The sequence below is a fragment of the Candida tropicalis genome (assembly GCF_000006335.3).
Source record: "Candida tropicalis MYA-3404 genomic scaffold supercont3.3, whole genome shotgun sequence".
Taxonomy (NCBI): Eukaryota; Fungi; Ascomycota; class Pichiomycetes; order Serinales; family Debaryomycetaceae; genus Candida; species Candida tropicalis.
The window spans coordinates 367,898-392,405 of record NW_003020055.1 but is presented as its reverse complement, the minus strand read 5'-3'; the positions used below and the strand labels follow the sequence as shown (position 1 = coordinate 392,405).

The 24,508-nt window shown below is 30.2% G+C and overlaps 7 protein-coding genes across 7 annotated transcripts; 4 read left to right on the top strand and 3 right to left on the bottom strand. All coding sequences in view use genetic code 12, as the record gives it.

Moving 5' to 3' along the window:
- Positions 1 to 113: 113 nt before the first annotated feature.
- CTRG_02270 (uncharacterized protein) lies at positions 114 to 998 on the top strand (the record flags this gene model as incomplete). Its single annotated transcript, XM_002547927.1, has 1 exon — positions 114 to 998. The coding sequence occupies one exon, from the start codon at positions 114 to 116 to the stop codon at positions 996 to 998; it is 885 nt and encodes a 294-aa protein (XP_002547973.1).
- Positions 999 to 1,398: 400 nt separating this feature from the next.
- On the top strand, positions 1,399 to 4,851 carry MRR1 (Mrr1p; the record flags this gene model as incomplete). Its single annotated transcript, XM_002547926.1, has 1 exon — positions 1,399 to 4,851. The coding sequence occupies one exon, from the start codon at positions 1,399 to 1,401 to the stop codon at positions 4,849 to 4,851; it is 3,453 nt and encodes a 1,150-aa protein (XP_002547972.1).
- Positions 4,852 to 6,804: 1,953 nt separating this feature from the next.
- CTA4 (oleate-activated transcription factor) lies at positions 6,805 to 10,038 on the top strand (the record flags this gene model as incomplete). Its single annotated transcript, XM_002547925.1, has 1 exon — positions 6,805 to 10,038. One exon carries the CDS (start codon positions 6,805 to 6,807, stop codon positions 10,036 to 10,038), a length of 3,234 nt encoding a protein of 1,077 aa, XP_002547971.1.
- A 46-nt stretch (positions 10,039 to 10,084) lies between these two features.
- On the bottom strand, positions 10,085 to 10,738 carry CTRG_02267 (uncharacterized protein; the record flags this gene model as incomplete). Its single annotated transcript, XM_002547924.1, has 1 exon — positions 10,085 to 10,738. One exon carries the CDS (start codon positions 10,736 to 10,738, stop codon positions 10,085 to 10,087), a length of 654 nt encoding a protein of 217 aa, XP_002547970.1.
- A 183-nt stretch (positions 10,739 to 10,921) lies between these two features.
- Positions 10,922 to 13,291, top strand: CTRG_02266 (uncharacterized protein; the record flags this gene model as incomplete). The annotated part of the gene is made up of 1 exon (XM_002547923.1): positions 10,922 to 13,291. One exon carries the CDS (start codon positions 10,922 to 10,924, stop codon positions 13,289 to 13,291), a length of 2,370 nt encoding a protein of 789 aa, XP_002547969.1.
- Positions 13,292 to 13,351: 60 nt separating this feature from the next.
- FAA2 (Faa2p) lies at positions 13,352 to 15,601 on the bottom strand (the record flags this gene model as incomplete). Its single annotated transcript, XM_002547922.1, has 1 exon — positions 13,352 to 15,601. The coding sequence occupies one exon, from the start codon at positions 15,599 to 15,601 to the stop codon at positions 13,352 to 13,354; it is 2,250 nt and encodes a 749-aa protein (XP_002547968.1).
- Positions 15,602 to 19,155: 3,554 nt separating this feature from the next.
- Positions 19,156 to 21,684, bottom strand: CTRG_02264 (uncharacterized protein; the record flags this gene model as incomplete). The annotated part of the gene is made up of 1 exon (XM_002547921.1): positions 19,156 to 21,684. One exon carries the CDS (start codon positions 21,682 to 21,684, stop codon positions 19,156 to 19,158), a length of 2,529 nt encoding a protein of 842 aa, XP_002547967.1.
- Positions 21,685 to 24,508: the final 2,824 nt, after the last annotated feature.

The following is a 24,508-nucleotide window of genomic DNA, read 5'->3' as shown; positions in this document are numbered from 1 at the left end:
TTGAATTGGTCACATCTCCAGAGTTTTATGAAAGAATTGTTGCTCAAGATTTACAATTTGTTAAACCAACTGAAGCTCAAATTACCGAGTTGGCTGATTTGACGGATCGAGGTATGGAGAAGGTTGAAACTTTCATTAACAATTCCTGTGATCTGGTTGATATTTCAACATTATTTAAAACAAATAAGCCAAAGAAACCTAACAAGACCAAGAAAAATCAACAATATCCATCCCAAAACACCCAGCCACCACCACCACCACCACAGAGAATGCCATCTTATGAGCAACCACATAATTCACAACATAATCCACAACAATATCACCACAATCAACAGCAACATCAACATCAACAACAACAGCATCCTCATCCTCATCCTCATCAGCAGCAGCAACAGCCATATCATCAACCAAATACATCTATATCATCACTTGATAGCGTACCAACCAACAAATTCAGCCCAACAATAAATATGAGTGAAGAATCACATACACCTCATAGTGTTGAGTCAAATGGTAATGGAGTTTTATTTTCAACACATTTTGAAGATTTAAAATTCGATAATGGTGCAGAAATTGATTCCATTTGGTTGCAAATGTTGAACTCTAAAACTCATCATCAAAATGATGGTTTCAATGGAGCTGCTGGTACAAATAATGGCCCAATGAATACATCAACGTTCAATAATATGAATAATGATTCATCTAATTTACATCATAATAATATGCATGGTGTTGGACATGGTCAATATTTTGATGCGAATTTGAATGTTGGTCAATCGATGAACAATGTATTTGGAAATCGTATGCCACCCCAACAGTTTAATCCAACAACCAATCAAGCACAAGATGCTACTCCTAATGTCAACATTGAAGATAATAATAATACTAATAATAATACTTATAATAATAATATTAACAATAGTACGGCTGGTTCTAATAGTGGAAATGCAGTATATTTTGATTTGTTTGATGAATTTCCTTTAAATCCTTTAGTTTAGCTTAATTTGTTTCTGTTTTTATTTTGTTTTGCTTTACTTCTTTATCGTTAATATTTAATATTATATATATATATATATACTCATTCATTTCTATGCAATTAATTTTATATTTCGTATTCAGTATATCTTTTAGGATCAGCAAAAAAAAAAATCGTACCACCCGTAAATTTCCGTTTTGGGAAATTTTCCGTTGCGGAGGCAAACACAAATGAAGAAAAAAAAATTTTTTCTTTGGCGAACCGAAATCACGGGATTCACAAAAAAAAAAAAAAAAAAAGAAAAAGTCATTTTTTTCATCAAACAATCAATCAATCATCAAGTACCCATTAGTCAATCAAGTAACCATCCATCTATCTATCCAATCATTCATTATCATCGTCCATCATAACTACTTATCGTGATGTCATTTTTACCACCCAAAATACCAGCTAGTTTCATCCATGAATCAATGCAAAATCATGGAGGTGCTAACCAACAAGGAAATAATACCAATAATGGTCAATCAGGAGATCAAACAAAGAAAAGAAAAAGAATAAGTTCAGTTTGTACTAACTGTAGAAGACGTAAGATAAAATGTAATAGGGAATATCCATGTTCAAATTGTGTTAAAGCTAAACGTCAAACAAGTTGTGTTTATGATGATGGGATTATTCATACTGCTACTACTACTAATGCTAGTAGTACAAATGAGAATAAGAATAAAATGTCTTCAATACCTGAGAATAGTTCAAATTATTATTTGTCTAGTGTTAGAACTCCAATTAAGTTTGATAAGGATGTGACTTCAAATTCATCAGTGAACTATGATAATAATTCAAGAAAGAAATCAAAAACTAGTTCTATTTCAAGTCTGATTAGTAATGGTTCAAATATTAATGGAGATGATCAAAATAATATAACAATGAGTGAATTAGATATGTTGAAACAAAGATTAGAAAGTATTGAATCTAGAATTAATGGTGAAACAACTCCTATTCCATTAGTAGCTCCTCCATCAACAACAAATAATTCCAATAATGGTAATAATATTTTACCACCACCTGTTAAATTCAATAGTTTAAGTCCACAAAATAAACCTGAATCACTTATGTTCACACCACCTTGTCCAACTCCTCCTAGTACCATACCTCATCGTCCACCACCTTCAATGAATAGATTTCAAACAACTTATAATGTATCACATACTAGAGGGACCCCATCTCCTGGTATTCAATTACCCCCAATTAATGTAAGAGAACAAGATAACAGAAATAATAACAATATGATTCCAACAAATGTTTCATATAGTTCAGTATCCAATAATTCTGATCCATATTTCAAAACTCCGGATTCATCAGTTTCCAATAAGTCTCCTCATAATAGTATTAGTTCTGTTCGCACAGACACGAACAATACATTAATTGGAGTTAATCCATATTTGGATGAAAATGAAACAATTAATTTTTATGAAGGATATACTTCAATTTGTATTAAAGATTATCGAAGAATCAATCATGGTCCATTTGCCTGGAGTTCCTTAATGAAAAAGGATAAAGCGTTGAGTTTGTTATGGTTACATATTTGTAAATTGAAAGAGGAAAAGAGTCAACAAAATTTCATATTTGGACTGTCTGTTAGTGAAATTAATCAAGAAAATACGTCATTAGTAACATCCGAATCAAATGAAAGTGAAGTTAATTTTAAAAAGAAGACTTTAGAAAGTTTTGGATATAAAGATATTGTTCCATATGATGTGTTGAAGAAAAAACTCAAGAAAGAATTAAATCAAGTTTCATTACCCTTGGGATTAACTTTATATGAAGAACAAGTTAATGCTGAATTACAATTAGTTGATAGAATTCATCAGTTATTACCTAAACAAAAAGTTATTTGGAAATCTTTGGATAGATTTTTCTCTTTACTTTATCCATTCATGCCATTTATTGATGAATATGATTTCACTGATTCAATAAGTAAAATAATTGGATCCAAAAATTATAAAGATGAAAAGATTAAAGAAATTAAAGTTGAAAAACGATTAGATTTGGCATATTTGGGATTATTATTGATTGTTTTAAGATTAAGTTATTTATCATTATTTTCAAATAAAGAAAGTGTTAATGAAATGAGACTCAATTCAACTGATCCTTCAGAAGAAGCACAAGATTTGAAGTATTTAATTCAAAATCCAATTGGTATTTCATTTATTGATACTGCTCATTTATGTTTAAATCAATTTGATATTTTCCGAAAAGCTGCAATGTCAGTATTGCAACTTGCATTTTATTTACAATTATACCATGTGTTTGCACCTGAGGATGGAGATGACGGAGATGGAGCAGATACTTATGCTTTAAATGCAATGATTGTACAAATGGCGTATTCACTTGGGTTAAACAGAGATCCAGATAATTTCCCCGATGTCTTAAATAATAAACGAGAAAATAATATGGGAAGAAAGATTTGGCATTTTATGATTTTAACAGATATTCATCATTCTTATAGTTTTGGTAATCCAAGAACTATATGTGATCAATATTTTGATACAAAATTACCCTTTGTTGAAGAAGGAGCTGAAAATTTACGTGACAAGAAATTGGATAATTTTGTCACTCTGAATTTCCCTGGCTATTTGCCAGTTTATGATATTTTAAGTGATATTTTGAAATTAATTCTTAATGTATCAGGGAAAGTTAAAATGTCACAATTATGTAAATTATTAAGTGAATTTGAAACCAGTATTTATGAAAAATATGGTACTTTATCAGATTGTTTGAATCCAAAGAATTGTTCATTTAATCATATTTATGCTAGAAATATGCCAGTTAAATTATATATTTCTTTAAAATCATTTTTGGTTTCTGTTTATTTCCATATTTTCTTGTATTATGAAAAGAAAGATTTGAAATTGTCATATTTTTATTTGAAGAAAATCATTCAAATTGCTGCTACTGATATCATGCCTCATTATTTTGAATTATTAGGTAATAGTGAAGTTGTATGTGATATGGTTATAAATCCAAAATTGATTCAAATTATTCATAAATTAATCCAGGTTAATTTAGCATTAATATTGAGAGTTAATTTTTCAATTTATTATTTTAAAAATCAAGAAGATCATGGATTTAAATGTTCTAATGATGAAAAATATTATTCATATTATAAAGAATTATGTAAATTTTCATCAGGTTTAACAAGATGTGCGGAAGTTGGGGTAGCAGCGGTTTCAAAATTAAGTACAAGATATTATTATGCATGGAAAGTAACCAAAGCAAATAATTATTTATTGAAAAAGATAACAACTATGGAATTTTATGATAAAGAATCTAAAATGAGTAATAAATTAATGTTACCAAATTATTCAATTGAAGAAATTCAAGAATTAGGATTAATGTCAGAAATTGCATTATCAAAATTAGGTAAAACTAAAGTTATGGGTGATGAATTTTGTACTACTTGTACTTATAAAAATTTCAAATCTGATATGTCTACGACATCATCTGAAACAAATCAAACTCCAAATACTGCCACCACCATGAATAGCACCACCACCAACAATAATAATAATAACATCAGTAGTACTAATTCAAATTCTATGACAAGTATTTCTGATACGAGAAAATACACTAATGAATTTGGGCTAGATTTTGTTAATAATGAAGATATTGATAAGATTTGGTTACAAATGATTACCGATCAACAACAAAAACAAAAACAAAATGAACCTAATACACCTAATTTTTCAATGATGAATTCTCCATATGGTAATATTGCTACCCCAGGTAACAATGGTGGATTTAATAATGACATATTTGATCCTAATTCATTTGATATTTTAGTCGATATTGATCGTTTATTAAACAATGATGGATAAAGTCAAGAATATAATATAGTTTGTAATTTAATTTAGTTAATATTAATGTATTTATTTATTTATTTATATCTTAATGTGGAACCGGAAATATTGGGGATATCCGGTGGTTATTCATTTGATTCAAATTGATGCAAAATTATGGAAACAAGAAAAAAAAAAAAAGAAAATAACATTTAAACCTAAATAAATCACGTGCATCATCATATCGTTTTTACTATTTGTATAGATTGTAAGAGAATTCCATGAACCAATAGAAATGATTAAAGAGAATAACCACCGAATACGGATTACAGTTGAGAAGAAATGAGTGATAATAAAAGTTATGTAAACTATGACTAAACTTAACAACGAGCAATTAATTATTTTAGATGATAATTCAGATGATGATGATAATTCTTCTTCTTCTTTTTCATATATCTAGCAAATTCTTTCCTTCTTGTGCCCCCCCCCCCCCCCTCCAACTAACCCTTTTCCTTGTTTCCCCCAATTTCAAGATTTAACTTTTTTCTTTAATTTGGGGGATATTGATTATGATCATGATTATGAGTACAGTGTTTCTACTTTCAGTTCGTACCAAGTTCAAAGAAATTATTAATACTAGTGCGACAATTTAATTTATAGTAAAGGAGATTAATTGTTCATAGTAAATGGAGTCAAAATGTTCACACCAGCGGAAATAATACTTTCAAACTAGCTGCCCTTTTTTGTTCATACCATATATCATACATTTTCAGTATGAACAAATAGAGGTCACGTAATATGAACATTTTTTGCGCACTAGTATCAAAAATATTGACCGCCTTAATATGAACTTTTCTTTGCAAATAGTGCGAATAATTTTGACTCACTGATCTGAAAATTATGCTCAAACTAGCGCGAAATAAAACTGCAACGACTGTATAAGCAATGACAAATATTCACGAGTATGATTATATAGAAAAGATAAATTGCTTTTATTCTTTTTCCGTCTCTCCACCCCACCCACCACGGTTTTCATTATTTAGGTTGAGTTCACTCTTGATGAACATGAACAAAGGATTAAAGTGGAATTTGTTTAAAAAGAATAATATAACTATATAATGGATCGTTTTATTGTTTATTAGTAAGCATGAATTTATTATACTTTGAACAATCAATCAATCAATCAATCATCTGATTGTGTTCATGAAGTACAATTGACAATATTTAAACGAAAGAAAATAAAAACGGAAAACGGAAGAGAAGAGTAACAAGAAGAAGATGAATACGGATTTTGGTTTTTGGTTTTGATAGATGTCATTTAATTGTCAGGTATACCCGAGGTGTATAAGTTGATATATCTATCAAAATGGTAGTGCTCGTGGTAGCGTTTGCTGTGGTGGTGGTGGTGGTGGTGCTAATGGTAGAGGTGGTGATATGTGCATAAACGGCATGTACAATTCTTAAATGAAACCAACTATCCATCATTTGTAACCCTTTTTCTTTCTGTCTTACTTTCTTACTTACTTTGGTTAATTTTGTGTGGGATGGTCTTAACTCCTTTAACTGCTGCGGTACGAAGTTTATATAAATATAAATATATATATAATAGTTTAAAGATCTAGTAATAACCAACGAATAACACTGTCTTTCTTTCTTTCTTTTCTTTTCTTTTCTTTTCTTTTCTTTTCTTATAGAGTAGTCACTACCAGCAGTAATTTAAACCTTACATCTGTTACAACTATCATCAAACAGGATAACAATTGGTAGTCCCGTCCATTGATCTATCCCCCTTCCCCTTTACTCCCCAACTCCCTTTGTCTGACTCACTGCGTGCCCCGTTAAATCTTTCTCCACCACAAAGCCAACCAGCCAACAAAGAAAAAAAATTCAACGAGAGAAATAAAAATAAAAATAAAAATCTTTAATTACTAATCTTCTAATATTCTAATCTTGATTACCATCCAGATCACTACCAACTGTTTAACCACAACCATGCCAGCTGGAGATACACCTACTACCACAACATCTCACAAAACAAGAAACAAACCATCTTTATCTTGTACTAATTGTAGAAAAAGAAAAACAAAATGTGATAGAAAACAACCTTGTTCCTCATGTGTTAAGAAAATAAATTTAGCTTATTCATGTGTTTACGATCACGTTCCTAACCTTAAAAACCATCCTAGTCAACTTCAAAATACTCCTGATCCTGATTATTCATTTTCACCTATAGTCCCACCTCATAGTGCCACGATTCAAACAACATCTACGACAAATACTCCAAATATTCATACAGCTACTTCTTTTGCAAATTCAATTTCATCCCCTATTGAACCACTACGAAAAAGACATCGACTGTTAAATTATAATATCATAGAATCAGATAATCCCGCTTATGAAGAAATACTTAGACTACGAAAGAAAATAGCTGAATTGGAAGAAACTCTACTGACACAAAATACACCGAATGGAACTCCAATAACAAATGGGAATAACAACTCAGCAAAACAAATCAAAAATGATATCTATAAAGAAATATTGTCCCCTACAGGTCCAAGTTGTCCAAATCCAATAGTTGATGATGATGACGTTATGAATTTTTATGATGGTTATACACCAATACAGATTAAACGTAATATTAGAAGAGTTAATTATGGTCCATTATCTTGGATTGCTTTGATGAAAAAAGATCCTGCTTTATGTTTGGCTTGGAAAGCATTACTTAGTAAAGGTTCCTATTGTATTATTACTAATAAATGGCCACAACTAAATTCAGAAAATATTGCTTTATTAAATACTCCTCAAAGTTTAAGTGAAGAAAATAATTCAAATTACATGGATAAAATCTTCAAGAAAAGAGTATTGGAATTTGAAGGTTATGATGAAGTTGTTCCTTATAAATCAATGGTTAAAAAAGGTGAGGCTGATGAAGAAGTTGAAGATGAATCAACTAAATCAACTACTCCTAATAAAAATGGGCCAGTTTTAAATTTCACACAAATTACTTTAGCTAAATCGATATTCGACGGACGAATCAATCCAGAATTACATTTGATTAATAAAATTAAACAAATAATACCCAGAAAGAAAGTATTTTGGACTTTAATGGATAGATTTTTCACCGATGTATACCCATATTTCCCATTTGTTGATGAAGAATTATTCAAAAAAGAATTACTGAGAATTGTTGGACCAAAAAGTTATGATGATGTTCCATTTGATAGCATTAGAATTGAAAAGAAATTAGATTTAGCAAATATTGCCATTTGTTTTATTTTATTAAGATTGACATATTTATCATTTTTCAACAATAGAAATTGTATCAATGAATATATCATGAATTCAGAAGAAGATTCTGTGGCTAAATTCATCATGCTGAATCCAATCAATTTATCCGCTATTGAAGTGGCAGAATCATGTATTCAATGTTTCCAATTCACTAGAAAATCCAACATGACTGTGTTTCAAGCCATGTTGTATATGAGAATTTATAGAAATCATGCACCAGAAGAAAGTGATGGTATTGACGGGGGTGATTCTCAAGTGGGTACTGCCTTGTTGGTACAAATGGCTTATTCTTTAGGTCTTAATCGTGAACCAGATAAATTGGATGTTTGTAATGATGAAAGAATCAATCATTTGGGTAGAAAAATGTGGAATTTTTTGATGAGATCTGATTTAACTCAATGTTATACATTAGGTAATCCAACTAGTATTGATGCTAGACATTATGATGTTAGACCTCCATTTGTTCATGACAGCAATGCTAGTATTGAAGATCGAGAAATGGAAATTGCTATTGTTGATACATTTGTATACTTGAATTCTGAATTGGATTCCATGAGAAAGATGTTGGATTATGTTTTGGATATTAATAACTATGCCAAAGTCAATGATATTACTAGAGATTTACATGAATTTGAAGTTATCTTACATGATTTTTTCAATGTTATTGGTAATCCAGATGCTTGTAAAGTTAGAACTGACAGAGAAAGTATCATTCAGTATTATCATGTTGTTAAATTAAGAATCTTTTTATCGATGAAAACCGCTTTGACTTCACTTTATTATCATGTTTATTTACATTATGAGAAGAATTTTAATAGTGAATTGTCATTTTTCTATCTTTTGAAAATGTATTATATCATTAGAGAAGACTTGATTCCTGCAATTGGCCATACATTATTAGGAAGATACAGTTCAAGAGGGTTGTTTCTTAATCCAAACATGCAATTGGCATTACATAAAATCAATCAAATTAATTTATCATGTATAATCAGAGTCAGTTATTTAGCAAGAATGTTTGAAATTAATCCCGATCATCAAACCAAAATGCAAACAGATAAAGTGTATGCTGAACATTTTGAAAAATTGAATAGTTTACTTAAGAATATTCGAAAAACTGGTGATTTGGTAAGAATTATCATGGAAAGATTGGGTACCAAGTATTATTATTCCTGGAGAATAGCTAAAGCTCATAGAGGTTTGTTTGATGTTTTAAGTGAACCAGAAAATTATGATAAATATCTTGGTGGAATTAAGAAAATCAAAGCATTTCAATTCACTCCTAAACAATTGAATGAATTGGATCAACTGATTAGAATGTTGGGTAAATGTGCTGAAAAATTGGTTACATTTGAAGATCGTGTTGATGTTCCTATTAATTTCGACATGCCTATGAAAGAAAAGAAAGATAACCAGCAATTCACTGTTCCAACAATAAATGGTAATCCATCTAATGTTGTCAATAATTTGCATCAAAACACAACAGCTACTACATGTACCAATGCCAACACTGCTGTTCATACCACAAATGTTAATAACAATCCAGGAACACCGTCCATCATCACACCATTTTCATCTATTGGATCACCAAGAATGGAAACTGAAAGCACCAGTAATTATGTTGATCAAATGTGGTTACTGATGATGGCCATGAAATATGATCCAAACTTGGATAGTGCTATTCCAGATCTGAATAATTCATGTGATAATGAAAGTTGTCCAGTTGATTTGAATACTCGTGATAATGGAGAAATTATCAATACAAACACCACTGGTGTTGTAAAGAACCCATTATTGCAACAACAAGAACAACTTACAGCACAACAACAATTCTTGCAACAACAATTTTCTAGACAAATGCAAACGGCTCAAGAAAATGGAACTGGTGGGTTTTACCTTGATTCTGAATTTGATATCATGGGTGATTACTTTTTTGAATAATTCTTGTAAATAGATTTTTCCTTTTCAATATTATAATTTTTCATTTTCATTTTTTAGCAAATGAAAGTAAAACTTCATCTTCTGGACCAAACTGAATTAATTGATCATCTTTAACTTGTTGAAGACAATTAGTTGCCATTTCTTCATTTTCAAATTCAATAAATGCTAAATTCTTAACTTTAACCACACGAATATTTTCAAATCCATTAAAATCATTAAAGAATTCTTCTAATTCATCAAATTTATTAATATTTTGTAATAATAATATATGATTAGATGGTAATTCTTTCCATTCATTTAACATATCTAATTTCTTCTTTGTCTTTGTTTTCAATTTACTATTATCTTTATTTCCATTATCTTCTAATTTTCTTTTCTTTGAAGTTTTCAATGATTTATTTTGTTTTCTTTCACGTATTATTTCATCTGATTCAACAATATCTGAATTTGAATTGGCAAAAGTTATCTTAATTGGTTTATTAAAAATTTCAATATTATTTAACTCAAGTGAATTAATTGCACTTTCAATATTATCAAAAGTTATAAATGCTTGTCCTTTTAATTTTAATGTTTTAAAAGCTGTAATTTGTAGAATCTTTCCATATGGTGTAAATGTTTTATTTAATTCTTTTTTCAATTTATTAATAGACACTTTTTCATTTAAATTATTGACATAAATGGTTTTCTTTGGTTCGATCATTGTAGATGTTGTCGTTGTTGATGAATTCAGAGATCGGGATTGATGAAGTTGTGTTAGTTCGTTAGTTAGTTAGTTGTTTTTTTTTTTGCGGTATTGTATTGGAAGGAGAAGAAAAATTTTCTTCGTGATAATTTTCTTCAAAGATCAACTCCACACCAACAACCAACAAGGACTAATAAAGATATGCTACAACGATATAGAATTCATAGACAGATACTGTCACTATCACTACTACGTTGCCAAGGCTGTTATTCCACTCGCCAGTTGGCGACTTTGTCAACAAGACCAACACAGGACATGCCAACTTTTCAGTATCAAGAATCAAGTATTTTTCAACCATCTATACGGAAGAACCCATTTACTCCTAACCCTTCAAGTATAAATATCTTAGATATACCAAAAGATATAACCCCAAATCCACTACTAAATATGAGTATTGAACAGCTTCAAGGATTAACCCACGAAGAATTCGACTATTTAAATTCCATACCATATGGAACCGTGCATGAAATAAATGAGATTTCATTGAAAATTGCAAGTATTATCAAAAATAATTTACTTTCAGATCCTAAAAAAGCATCACAAATGTATTTAATAATTACAAATAAATTATTAAAAGAAAAGATTCAAAAATCAGTATATAATCATTTCAAGAAACGTGAAGTTGAAGTATCTATTTGGATGTTAATTTCAAAACCAAGAAGTCAAAAAACACGACAGATAATACGATCAAATATTGAATCAATACTTGAATCTGATATAAATGATAAAAGTAATACAATACTTCACTATTTATCTAAATTAGCATCTACTGATATCATCAATGCCATTCCTATTTTATTAAATCATCATTTGTTTGATAAATTAATTAATAGTGTATCTGAGAAAAACCATGGATTATTATATCTGTACATGTTTCAGATAAATATTCAATCGCAATACAAGTTTTTAATGGATAAATGGAAACGTAAGTTATTAACATCATCATCATTGATTAATCAATATATTGTTCAAACAGGATATACACCGCCTATAAAATATGAAAATTTACCAAAATTTGAAATAACAAATTTACAAAAATCTAAAATGATTCAATTTTTAAATATATCAGATTTTGAAAATTTCATCAATAAAGGAATTGAATCAAATCAACCATTAAAATCAATTTATTATTTGAATTGTATGTTGGAAAAATTTGAAAAAAAATGTATGATTTCAAATAATCGAATTATTGGTGATTCAAATATTAAACAAGATGTTGAAACTTTACTTAAATGTTTAATTAATATAATTATGAAATTTAAAGGAGGATATTATTGTATTGATATTTTGAAATATATGGCTAATGAAGGATTAAAACCAGGATTTGAAGTATATCATTTATTATTGAAAAATCTAAGAGAATTGGGTAATTTCAATGAATTTGTTGTTGTTTTAAATCATATGAAATTGGATAATTTATCAGAGAAACAAAAAGAAATATTTAGTAATGAAATTTTATCACTTATGGAAGCCAGATTCCCAAATTCACCTAAAGTTATTATTGGATATGTTGGAGCCATATATGGGAAACAAGGATTGGGTATTTTAAATAAATTGAAAATATTAAGTATTCCATATGGATCAGGGGGAATTAATGAAATACCATCTGTTGATATTGTACAAATAGCTACTGTTGATGATAGATTGAAAGGATTGACATTGAACTATAAATCATTAGCTCATATTTATCAAGTTTTATTAAGTTCAATTCCTGATGTTTCCAAATCACCAAATATCATTCTTAAATTATATCAAGAGTATCAGAGTTATATAACTGCGTCACAATCATCATCATCATCATCGACAACATCGACAACATCGTCAAAACATCGTGAACAAGATTCTGTTATCACTGTATTTTTAAATCATTTATTACGTACTAATGAACCATTAACACCAGAACATTTACCAATCACATCATCATTTGAAAATTATGAAATTGCCAAATTCATAACCAATAAATATTATACCAGCATTACACCGAAATTGAATACAATATCATCAACAAATATAGAATTACTTATTCAAACAGCTTTATTAAAACATCAAGATTATCAATTTGCAATTAAAATATTACAAATATCAAGAAGATTTAAACGTCCATTTACTTTTAATCAAATTTATCCATTTATTAAATATCATTATGATAATAAAAATTATCAAGATGCTAAATTATGGTATGATGAATTAATCAATTCAGGAGCAATTTCAACTGGATATATGATTAGTGATTTATTAAGAATAGCTAGAAAATTAAATTGGAATAATATTGAATTGAAATTTAAAATGAATTTAGGAATGAATCAAAAATTGAATAAAATGGCCCTACATAAATTGCAATTAAATCCATTATTAATGAATCCTTTATCTACAACTAATACTACTAGCATCACTGAAGATGACGAGATTATTGAAGATATTATTAGTGATGGTAATGAAGATGATGTTGATGATCATTTAATGAATAAAGATTTTGGTAATGAATTAGCATCTGTTTTATGTAAATTTTAATAGAACTTTCATTTTTTGTATATATATATATTTATAATTATATTTATTTATTTGGTTGTATTACAACTTGGCATTGTTGATCAACGAACCTTCATTATACATGGCATCAAGTTGTGATTTGAAAAACTTTCGACAAATTGGTCTTCTAATTTTAAAAGTTGGTGTGACAACTTCACGTTGTACAGTTAATGGTTCAAATTCAATGAAAATATTATGTAATATTTCAAATCCATTCAATTTATCTCTAACCAGTTGATTCATTTTGGTTAAAAATTTTGATTTAACTTCTGGAGAATTCAAAATATCCAATAAATCACCAGGTGGCATATCAATTTTATTATAACCAAATTCAGTATTTATAAATTTCAATCCTTTTTCATATTCAACACCCACTATACCAATTAAATAATGTTCTTTTGAATCTCCATGGACCCAAAGTTGACAAATATCTGGATTTGATGATAAATATCTATTTTCAATTCTTTCAGGTGATATATATTCTCCTTGAGCTAATTTGAAAAAATGTTTAACTCGATCTATGATAGTCACTCTACCAGTTTTAGAATCAACTCTAGCAATATCTCCTGAATGAAACCAACCATCTTCAGTGACTGCATTTATGGTTTCTTCATAATTATAATAATATCCTTTAAACATTTGTGGACCTTGAAGCATAACTTCACCTTCTAATTTATTCAAATCGTATCCCATTTCAGAAACAGAATAAAGACGATATTGTCCAGTTGGTAAAATAACTCCACATGATCCTGGTGATGCCTCATATTCTCCAGTACTGGTAATCGCAGCTCCACTTTCAGTTAATCCATATTGTTGTCTAGTACCAATATTCAATGATGCTTTCAAATAAATTAATGTTGTTGGTGCAATTGGTGCGCTTGCAGTTTGAACCCATCTCATATTATCATAACCAACAAATTGCGCTAATGATTTATAAGTAGGATCATTATCTAAAGTTGCATCAAAACCAGTGGATCCATCTTGTTTACTTTGTTTTTTGATCTTGGCTTCAATAATGGAGTTCACCTTTTCTTGTTCTTGTACAGGCAATTCTTTGATTTTACTTTTAATTAAAGCTTCTAGTCTAGTCAATAATCTAGGAACCATTGACATATAAGTTGGTTTAAAAATCCTCAAATCAGCAAGCAAATTTTCAAATGGGTTGATCTTTTTCTTACCAAGATTCACTTGAGGAAAACCCAAATAATAACCAGAACTAAATGCAAACCCACAAGTTTGTCTTTCATATAAATGAGTCAAAGGTAAGAATATAAATGCCTTATCTCCAGGTTTAGCTTGTGGTTCACAACATAATAAATATGTAATATATGCCGCGGCACCACCTTGAGAAATCATCACTCCTTTTGGTTTACTACCTGTAGTTCCTGAAGTAAATGAAATTGTAAATAAAGCTTCTGGATTAGTTTCCAATTGATGAATTGGATTCTTGGCACCAATTTTTTCAATTTGATTCAAACCTTGAATTGTAATACCCAATTCATATGCATCTTCAATTGTTCCCTGGGTTACCAAATCAATTGGATCCATAGAAACAATAGAAATCAAATTCTTTGTTTGTTGAGGATACTTCTTCTTCAAGTTTATCAAAACTTGAATTTTATCATGAGTACAAACCACTATTGGTGATTCAGTTAAATTCAAAATATATTGTGAAACATCAGGTCCCAAAGTATCATACAATGCAGTATTAGTGATACCATATGAACTACATGCTAAATCTGTTAAAATCCATTCAGCACGATTAACGGCAAAGATAGTTAAAATAAATGAACAATTCTTTTCAATTTCACAATTTAAATTATCTCTTGGTAATTTATTAATTCCAAAATTAGACCAATCACGTAAATGATTAACTACTTTTCTATGGGATTCCAATTGTACATCAAGGAAAGGATTTTCCAATAATGCTCGAATAAAACCAGCACCTAGATTATTCTTCTTTGTGAAAACTTCACCATAAGTCCAATGCAGGAAATAATCATCCAGTTGATGAGTGGTATAATTATAAGGACGTTTACCAAGACATGGACGATCATGATACATTTCAGCAGCATTGTTGAATAATTTATAATGAGTATTCAAATCAGGATGAACATTTTGGATTAAACCATCAAGATGAGCTTTATTTCTGAATATTGGAGAATATTTGACATTTGTAACTGGTTCATCAATCATAACAGCATTTTCAACATCAGATCCAAATGGCAATTGTGATAATGCTTCTTGCTTGGTGTATTTTTCACCTGAGAATATACTCTTTGATTCAATCATTTAGTAGGATTGTTGGTTGTAGAATAATAATTATTACATATCAAAGAAAAAAATCCAATCCAAATGATTCTTGACAGGTTTAAATAGTTACATCTTTAATGATAAAAGGGAAACTATACTTCCCCACACAATTCTTATACCGAAAAAATAAAATACTAATCTAGGTGTTATCTGATGTTACACAAAGCCGTGCTTCTAGTACTGAAAGACAGGGAAAAAAAAATAGAACAGTTATCATTAAATCATTATCACCAAAATGTGGAGGTCGAATGGCACCAATGCCAACAATTTTTTTGGTTAAATAAAATGGGTGACAAGTGGTAGTCATAAGTGGGGGTGGATAACTGAAACACTTATACAATAAAAAGAAAAAGTATTTATCGGTTATCCATGGCTATTGATTTTCAAATTTTGAAATAGTGGAGAGCTAGATTCTTTCTCCTCTTTTCAAATGAAGGCAAAGCAAAAAAGAATAACGATGAAAAAGGGGAAAATCAGACAAAAACGTACGGATGCAGATTATGTAATCGGATAGCATAACCTTAAGTGATACACTTTTAATACAGTGTGGGTGGTGGTTTTGTAGATGGTGTCAAATGAAAGATAGTAAGTGTGTAGTAAGAAAAAGTGTCAATTGTCGGTGATTCAATTTACATTGATTGGTCGTGCAACCAAAGTCAAATTTGTTTGGTGGTGAAAAGCAGCCGAGGAGTTGATGTGGAGTTAGAAATATAGGCATTCTTTTTGCGAGAAGTTATTTAACTGAATGTGTTTGTTTCATTGGACCAGTTATTGTATTCAACACCAATGTTACAGCATTCTAGCAGTTGATGTCTTTTTAGTCAAAACGGAGGAAGAATTTTGAATAGGATTTTAATTTCAACAAGGGAAAATTTCGCCTGTATTTATATTTATGATTTTTTTCATGAAACTTTGCAACCAATTTTCAATAAATTTTGGCAACACTTTGTTGTTTACATACTATAAAAACAACCACTGGTTACTTATAAACATGGTTCTCACCATTACATTGAAGTTTCAATGATGTAATATCGACCATGGCTTGCACTTTCTCATTGAATGTTTGTCTGGGAAAATAATCATTTTTAGATGTTGTCCACGTATGACTTGAGGAAGTATCCAGCAACAGTTTATAATATCAAGAGTAATCCATTCACAAGGGGTATTATTATAATGACTACATTTCATATGTTATTCTGTATATATTTTGACCCTAATAAAAAAATATTGGTGTTATTATTGATCGGCATAGCAATACTAATATTCTATGAATACTTCCCTTATCAACCAAATCAATTTCTACCAGATAATTTACATTTCATTTTTAAACAACTTTTTATAACTATCACAGTATATTCGATGTCCATGTATAATATCATATATCCTAACATATCATGACCTTCTTTCACGTGAGTGGTGTTTACACGATACAATATGGCAATTTATTGACGAAGATAAAGTGATAATCAATAATTGATTCGGAACTTAAACATCTCGGAATGATTAGAATATAGATATGAACCCGAAGTATTGTTAATGTATTACTGTAAAACAAGATAGAAATTTGGGTTAATAATTATTGTGATTATTTTCCAAGGTCAATCAATGTGTATGTCTATTATTAACTTTAGGTATCTGTTGCCAGTTATTGCCCATTTTGAAGAAGAAGAAGAAGAATGGTTATAATAGCGTACTGTTACATCACATCACATTCCATACTATGATACTTGTTCACTGTGGGTTGATCAATTGATATTGTTTTCGGGGAGATTCGGTTCGAATTTCTATTAATTTATTTTTTTGCAAGTTGACTAACCCATCTATATAGACATTTAAACCACAGATTCCAAATAACAAATTTGAAAGTTATTTAATTTAATTTCCGAGTTAAATAATATTAGAAACAAGTAATGATGCTTTTTGTCACTTGAAAGGTTTTGTATCTTCTATATGTAGAATATATTAGTTAATGCTGATAATAGTAGCACAGGCCTTACTCATTTGATAAAGCATAGAAATAGATTCTACATCTCTTTAGTGTTAGGCCCATTCTTGGTTTGAATATTTTTGTACGCTTAATTGTTACTAAGATAACATTGACACCTTGAGGGGACTTATCGGTTGCTCTAAGTGATGACAATCAATGGCACAAAAATAGATTCTAAACAATAGTGATGATGATAGTGTATTGGACTAACCAAATCCACACTTGGGTTATTTTTAGAAGACTAGAGATAAAGATTGAAGTCAAATATCCGTATCACAAAAATATGTGTCTTATAATAATAATAATAATAATAATAATAATAATAGTAATAATAGTAATAAAGTGTAAGTACACACTGTGTGAACTATTTCCGATATTTCATATTTGCAGTTCCATAATTTATTGCAGCAATTATAATATCATTGCTATCATAATTCTTTATTATTGTTATTATTTTTTATATTGGGAGTTTATTCTAGTATTCATCTATTCCGGGATCTATACCGAGATGGAAATCAATATCCGATGAACCCATCGTCCATAATCCTTCCCCCCAAAATAAATGTCAATTTTGTGGCTGATCATTTTAAAACACGATTGCTCTTTTTTTTTTATTCAATTCCATAACCAAACTACATTAAACAATACTTTATGCCAATACACCATTGGGAACATACAGAAAACAAAAAGTAAGTTATAACATTTTGTCTTCTTTTTTGTTCTTGCTGTTGTTGTTCCTGGTTTTAGATTATCTACATATTGTGTAATAATATTGAAAAATTTACATTGAAAACCGTTAAGTTTAACCGAATAAAATCATATTCTTCAACAATTGCAAAACCAGCATCTCATCTCGGAAAATAAAACGAATCCCGAATTGCATTTCCGACCCATAAATTCCATAATCCTTGTGTATTAGAAAAATTCATAACATTATCTATTCGTCACTGTAATAAAAACAACAATACATACACACACACACTCACATATATATAACCATTTGAATATATCATAACCAACCTATTAGTTCATTTTGTATTTAACTCTGTTTACTTATTGTATAATCAACTTATTGTTGGTTTGTGTACTTTATAGTTGAGAACAATATTAAAGCCGCTTTTACATTATCAAGGTACAAAAAGTATAAACTAAACTAAACATTTTCATTTTTTGTTCTTTGGGTTTGTTGATGTATAGAATAAGAATAGAAGCACTTTTGATAGAATAGTTTTCGCTTATCTCGGATACCAACGAAAGAAATAAATAAATGGAGACGAAGTAATATTTCGTATGAATTAGAATAGCATTAGTACATATTTGTGGCAAATTGTATGATTTGGTATTTAAAAAGATACATTCAGATGTAATAGACAACGTCAACTTCGTCAACTTCATGACGATGATTCGATTTTGGGTCTCTTATCTTTCTAAAACATGTTGTACTAATTCAAAATGAAATATTACACTCACGTGTTGTGGTTCTTCTGGTATTTTAATTTATATTATTTGTATACTTCTAATGATCTTGTTTATTATACAATTCTACTTATTTGTCTATTGATAAGTCTTTTATAGAATTGATCAAATCTCTAGCCTTTTCTTCTTCACTCATGGTAACTTCTGTTGTATTTGTTTGTTCTTGTAATGGTGTTTCCTCCTTCAGTGTTACATCTCTAATAATTCGCGATGGTGTTGGTGTGGAGTCTTTAGAAACTTGACTTTGTCGTTGTTCTTGTTGTTGTACAGGTTGAGATTGTGGTCGTGAATTGTATTGTCCTTGATGATTCATTTGTTGGGGGAACTGTTGTTGGTAATGATGTGGTGATCCTGTATACTGATATTGATGGAATGGTGGAGGTATGGCATAAATCGGTGTTGAGTTATAATATGGAGGAGGCCAATACATAAATGCTTGAGCATTTGGTGATTCAGTGCCAGGATTTTGCAGAAGTTGATGTACATGTGAAGGGTGTGGGGGTGGTGGTGCCATCGGTGGCGGAATAAATTGAAGTGATCTTAAACTTCCAGCGTGCTGACCTTGTAGTTGGTTCAGTTGTGGAACTGATTGATGTTGATGTCCTTGCTGTTGTGGGGAAAATTGGAAATAACTACCAGTAGCAGGTGGTGAAATGAACTGGTTTATTCCTGGTGTTAATGCATTTGGGACGTTAGATTCAGAAATTGGATGTGCTCGTTGACTTTGGTTCAGATTCAGATTAGATGGTTGATTTTGACCTTCACTCTGGTTTGAACCTTGATTTTGATTAGATCCCACGGTGTTTCCTCCAGCTCCACGTGCTGCAGCTGATGCATAATAAAAATTACGTTGGTACAGATTCCTTTCAAATACAAGTGAACTAAGCAAAGCTGGACTAGGAGAATAATTCAAAACTGGTTGCAATGATGATGCCATGTTTTGCTGATTCTGATGTTTATTAGCTGACGGTGAAGTGGGGTATTGTGGAAGATATGGTAAATTTGGTGGTAACGATATTCCATCATGATAATGAAGATTATTTCGTTGAGACAAATTATGATAATTACCACTTGAATGTGCGTGCATTTGTTGCATCACATAGTTGTTGTATTCAGGATACTTGTCATACCTCACAGTTAATGATCTTCCTTCAAATTCAACATTGTTGAGAAGTTCAATTAATTTTTCCGACGAATGTCTATCACCAGTAGTCACAATGGCAAACCCTTTACTTTTTGTTACAGATGCTAAGCCTCGACCTATTGGGAACATATAGTATGGCTCACTTCGAGGAACCTGGTGCACAGGTATTTCGACTCGTAAAATGGAAATATTGGTATCTGGTTCTAATTCATTGGATTTGTTGATTAAGAAATTCTTTAATGAAGTCCAGTTTGAACTATAAGGAACATTACCAACAAATAACCTCCTTGCATTGACTTTTATAAGATTATCAGAATTCTCACCTTTTGGAAAATTAGTGGTATCGGTGACGTCATCTGTTGCATGTACCCAAATAAATTCATCATCACCACCATCATCCATCAGCTGTGGATTTTCATTACCATCAATACCATCATCGTTGTTCTCATCATTATCTTCTTGGTCTTGTTGTTGTTGTTGTTGTTGTTGTTGTTGTTGTTGACGATGATGATTCTGATGCTCGTGTACATCATTTTCATTCTCCTCTGGTACATCTTCTTCTATTGAGTGATTTCGATCAGGTGTAAGTTTTTCATTATCTTGGATCATATTCATGATGAATGTAGGTACTGGTTTTTTGTTTGATTGTGGATCACTGCTTATTGATGAGCTTTGAGAGCTTCGTTTTGATGATAAACCCAACGATGATATGGAACTTTTACTTGTTGAACGTGAATCGAATCTTCTGGAGTCCAATGATGATGTTCTGCGGGAAAGGGACAATGCTGATGGGGTTGAAGATGCAGAAGTATTTCTTGATAGTGGTGGTTTCCAATAACTTTCTGATAAAGATGATAAAGATGAAGATGAAGATGGTTGGCCAAAACTATATGTTGAAGATGGATCATTATTGATATAATGTTTATTGGTAGACAAAAGTTGGTCATTCTGATCTATATTTAAAGTTAATTTTAAAGTTTTGCCTTCCCAGTGAGTATTATTTAGAGCAGATATCATATTGTTGCATGTTTCCAAATCGGGAACTTTTAGGATTGCGGTAATGGTGTTATCATGCTCGGCAACAAATTGGTCTATAGTATATGAATCATCGGTGGTAGATATGCGAGAATTGATTAGTTGGATAAAATCATCTTTGGTGGACTGAATTGGAATGTTGGTGACTATGATGATATAAGGAACAGGTTTCGCATTGGAATCTGTTGGAGATGCCGCTGTTGTAGATTTCCGTATAATTGGGTTGGGGGTAAAATTATTTTGTTGTGTTGGCTTAGGTGTATTATAAGTCAAATCAGATGGGTCTGAATGTTGATTGTTTCTCACCGAAGATGATTGAGAAGATACTGCTGGTGAGAAAGGAGTTGCGTCTTTATTAAATGTTGATTTACTTTTCTGTCGTCTTAAATTTAAATTATTTTGTTTCTTTGTAGGTTTCATCTTTGGTTCTTATTTCTTTTTGTATAAACCCTTGATATGATACTTTGTTCCATATGACGGAATGAATGATAATTGAATGACAATAATTGTTGGGGTAGTAATAAGGAAAGGAAGTAGAATTAAGATAAAGCCGTTTTTGCCCTATGATTTCTAGTATTTTTTTGGTTACCCTTGTCCTTGTTGTTGCTGTTGGTGGTAGTACTAGTGGTAGAAGTGGCTGTAGCAGAAGTAGTACAATAAAAGATGGTGACTCAATTGAAGGGGGATAGGATATAATGAGAACTTTCTAATCCTAGGCTTTCCTGATTCTTGATTGATAAACGATGATGGTTGTATATCTAAAATGGGAGATTCCAAATTGAACTTGTATTTTAAAAATTAATTTTTTATAAAACAAATTTCCTTTCCTTTGCAAAAATTGATTAAATTTTTGTGTTGTGGTACAACTGAACAAAACTGTAAGGAAAAAAAAAGTATGAACTAAATTTAGATGACGTAAGCGTAATTGCTTATTCCAAAAGTAAGCAACGAATGAAGTTCTTTCACTGATACACTCCTAAAGAAAAACCCACAAGTAGTAGTGGTGTAGTAGTAGTAGTAGTAGTAGTAAGGGCTAAGCTAATTGAGATATCTAAATTTAATTGGACTCAAATCTGTAGTGGATAGATCTAAGTAATGACAAATGTCACTGTCAATTATTGATGCTATTGCAAATACTAAAATTTCACTCTTGGATTAATTTTAAATCAATGTCTAATGATCTTTTCAAAAGAATATATATATTGGACAATAAAAAGAAAACTGATAATATAAAATCATTCAACAAAACTGAAAAATTTATCCAACTTTGAATAAAATTCTTCCCCCTTTTTATATTTATACGAATTGAAAAATTTCCAACAATAAAAATTATAGAAACAATTAATCAATTATTGGTCTCTCTCTCTCTCTCTCTCTCTCTCTCTCTCTGTAGGTATAATTATAAATTGGGTTTATTTTTTTATATATAGTTTGGCACTTTTTCTTCCCTTTGCAAATATCAAATTTGGTTTGTTATTAATAATAAATAACAAACAGACACAACAATTGGGAATAGAATGATAAAAAAAAAGAAGAATATCCTATTAAATGGAATCTATCCTCTCTTGAAACTTAGAATAATTTTCCCTTTTTTATTATTATTATAATTAATAATCGTATTCCTTTTAGTTTTATTGAATTTGAAAATATAATAAAAAAACAAAAACAATTATAATAATTCTTTTTTCCTGTTTCTTTCAAGATTTTGAATTCAATTGTTAAAGTTGGTTGATAATTGGGATAAAATACCTTAATACTTTAAATCTAAAAAGACCAAAATTACTTTGAATAATTGTCAATGAATGAAAGAAGAAAAAGGGAAGATGAAGATGAATAAGAAACGAAACAAAAAAAAAAAAAAAAATTATATACAAGTGAAATTTTTTTCTTTATACATTTATATTTGAAATTCAATCTAATGGACTTACATTGACCAGTGATGTGAGCCCAATCCCAATTAGTACCTGTTAATCACAAATTAAAATAAATACTATTGTAGATCTCTTATTCTCCGTGTGTGTGTCTTTCTATCTTACATATACTCTTCTTTTAACTATACATTTCACAATTCATTTCCTCTCTCTGAACGAAATAACAAGCAAAACCAATCTTTTAGGGATCAAATCTAAATACAAACCTTAAATTGATAATAAATAAACAAGGGGTGGCAGTTGAAGTAATGGATGAAAATTTTTATTTTGTAAATCGTCCCCCCAACGACGATGACGAATTACATCGGCTGAATTCGTATGGCAGGATAATTTTTTCTTTTACAGAACCAGACACAACAAAAAAAGGTTAACCGTCTTGTATTTGTACTACATGATTATAAATTATACAAATCAGTGTTAGGGCATAACTGTGTAGATTGTTCAAATATGTATATATCTTCAGAAACTTATGAAATAAAGATGGTTAAGTGTGGATAGCTTTTTTTTTGTTCACTTACACACCCCCTTTTTTATTGCAAAAAAAAAAAGCAGCAACAGCAACAATTGATAATAATTGGGGGGGAATGGGGGCAGAGGGGTCCTAATAATAAAGAACGAGATATAATAATACTTCATTATATAATTCATAGAGAAGTTGAATCATAATAATAATAAAACTGGTCCAATTGTATTTGTCTTCATGATAATATTTTTAGTTATAATACAAGGCAGATCAATGTTTATCAGATTTAACCGAAGTCTCCCCCCAAAAAAAATAATAATAATAAATCGATGGTTAGTGCTGGGGTGTTAATGTTCTATCCGCCAACCAAAACTAAAACCAAAACGAAAACGAAAACCAAAGGCAAAATTAAAACCAAAACTAAAACCAAAATGATGTCCAGCCTAACCCGGTCTAGTTCAGCTCAGCTCAGCCCATTCCAACCAACCACAGTGAAAGATTCCCTTTTTCGCTTCTCTTTCAATTCAACACCCCCTAACTAATTTTCCAACATTTTTCTTTTATTTATTGTTTTGTGATTGTGCACGGGGACACGCCCTGGCACGCGCACACACTCTAATCTAATGACTGCGACATTCATCAAGACACACATATTCATATACACAGACACTTATACTCATATGAAGTATAAAATTATATTGCGTGTCCTCATGAACAGAACTATCAATGTAGGTATATAAATTATTGTAATATTCATTGGACTAATAGAAATAATCACAAATGTTCAATACTTCCTCACACAGTAGAAAGTTATCTATTTCGTATTGGTTGTGTAATTCAAAATGTCGAT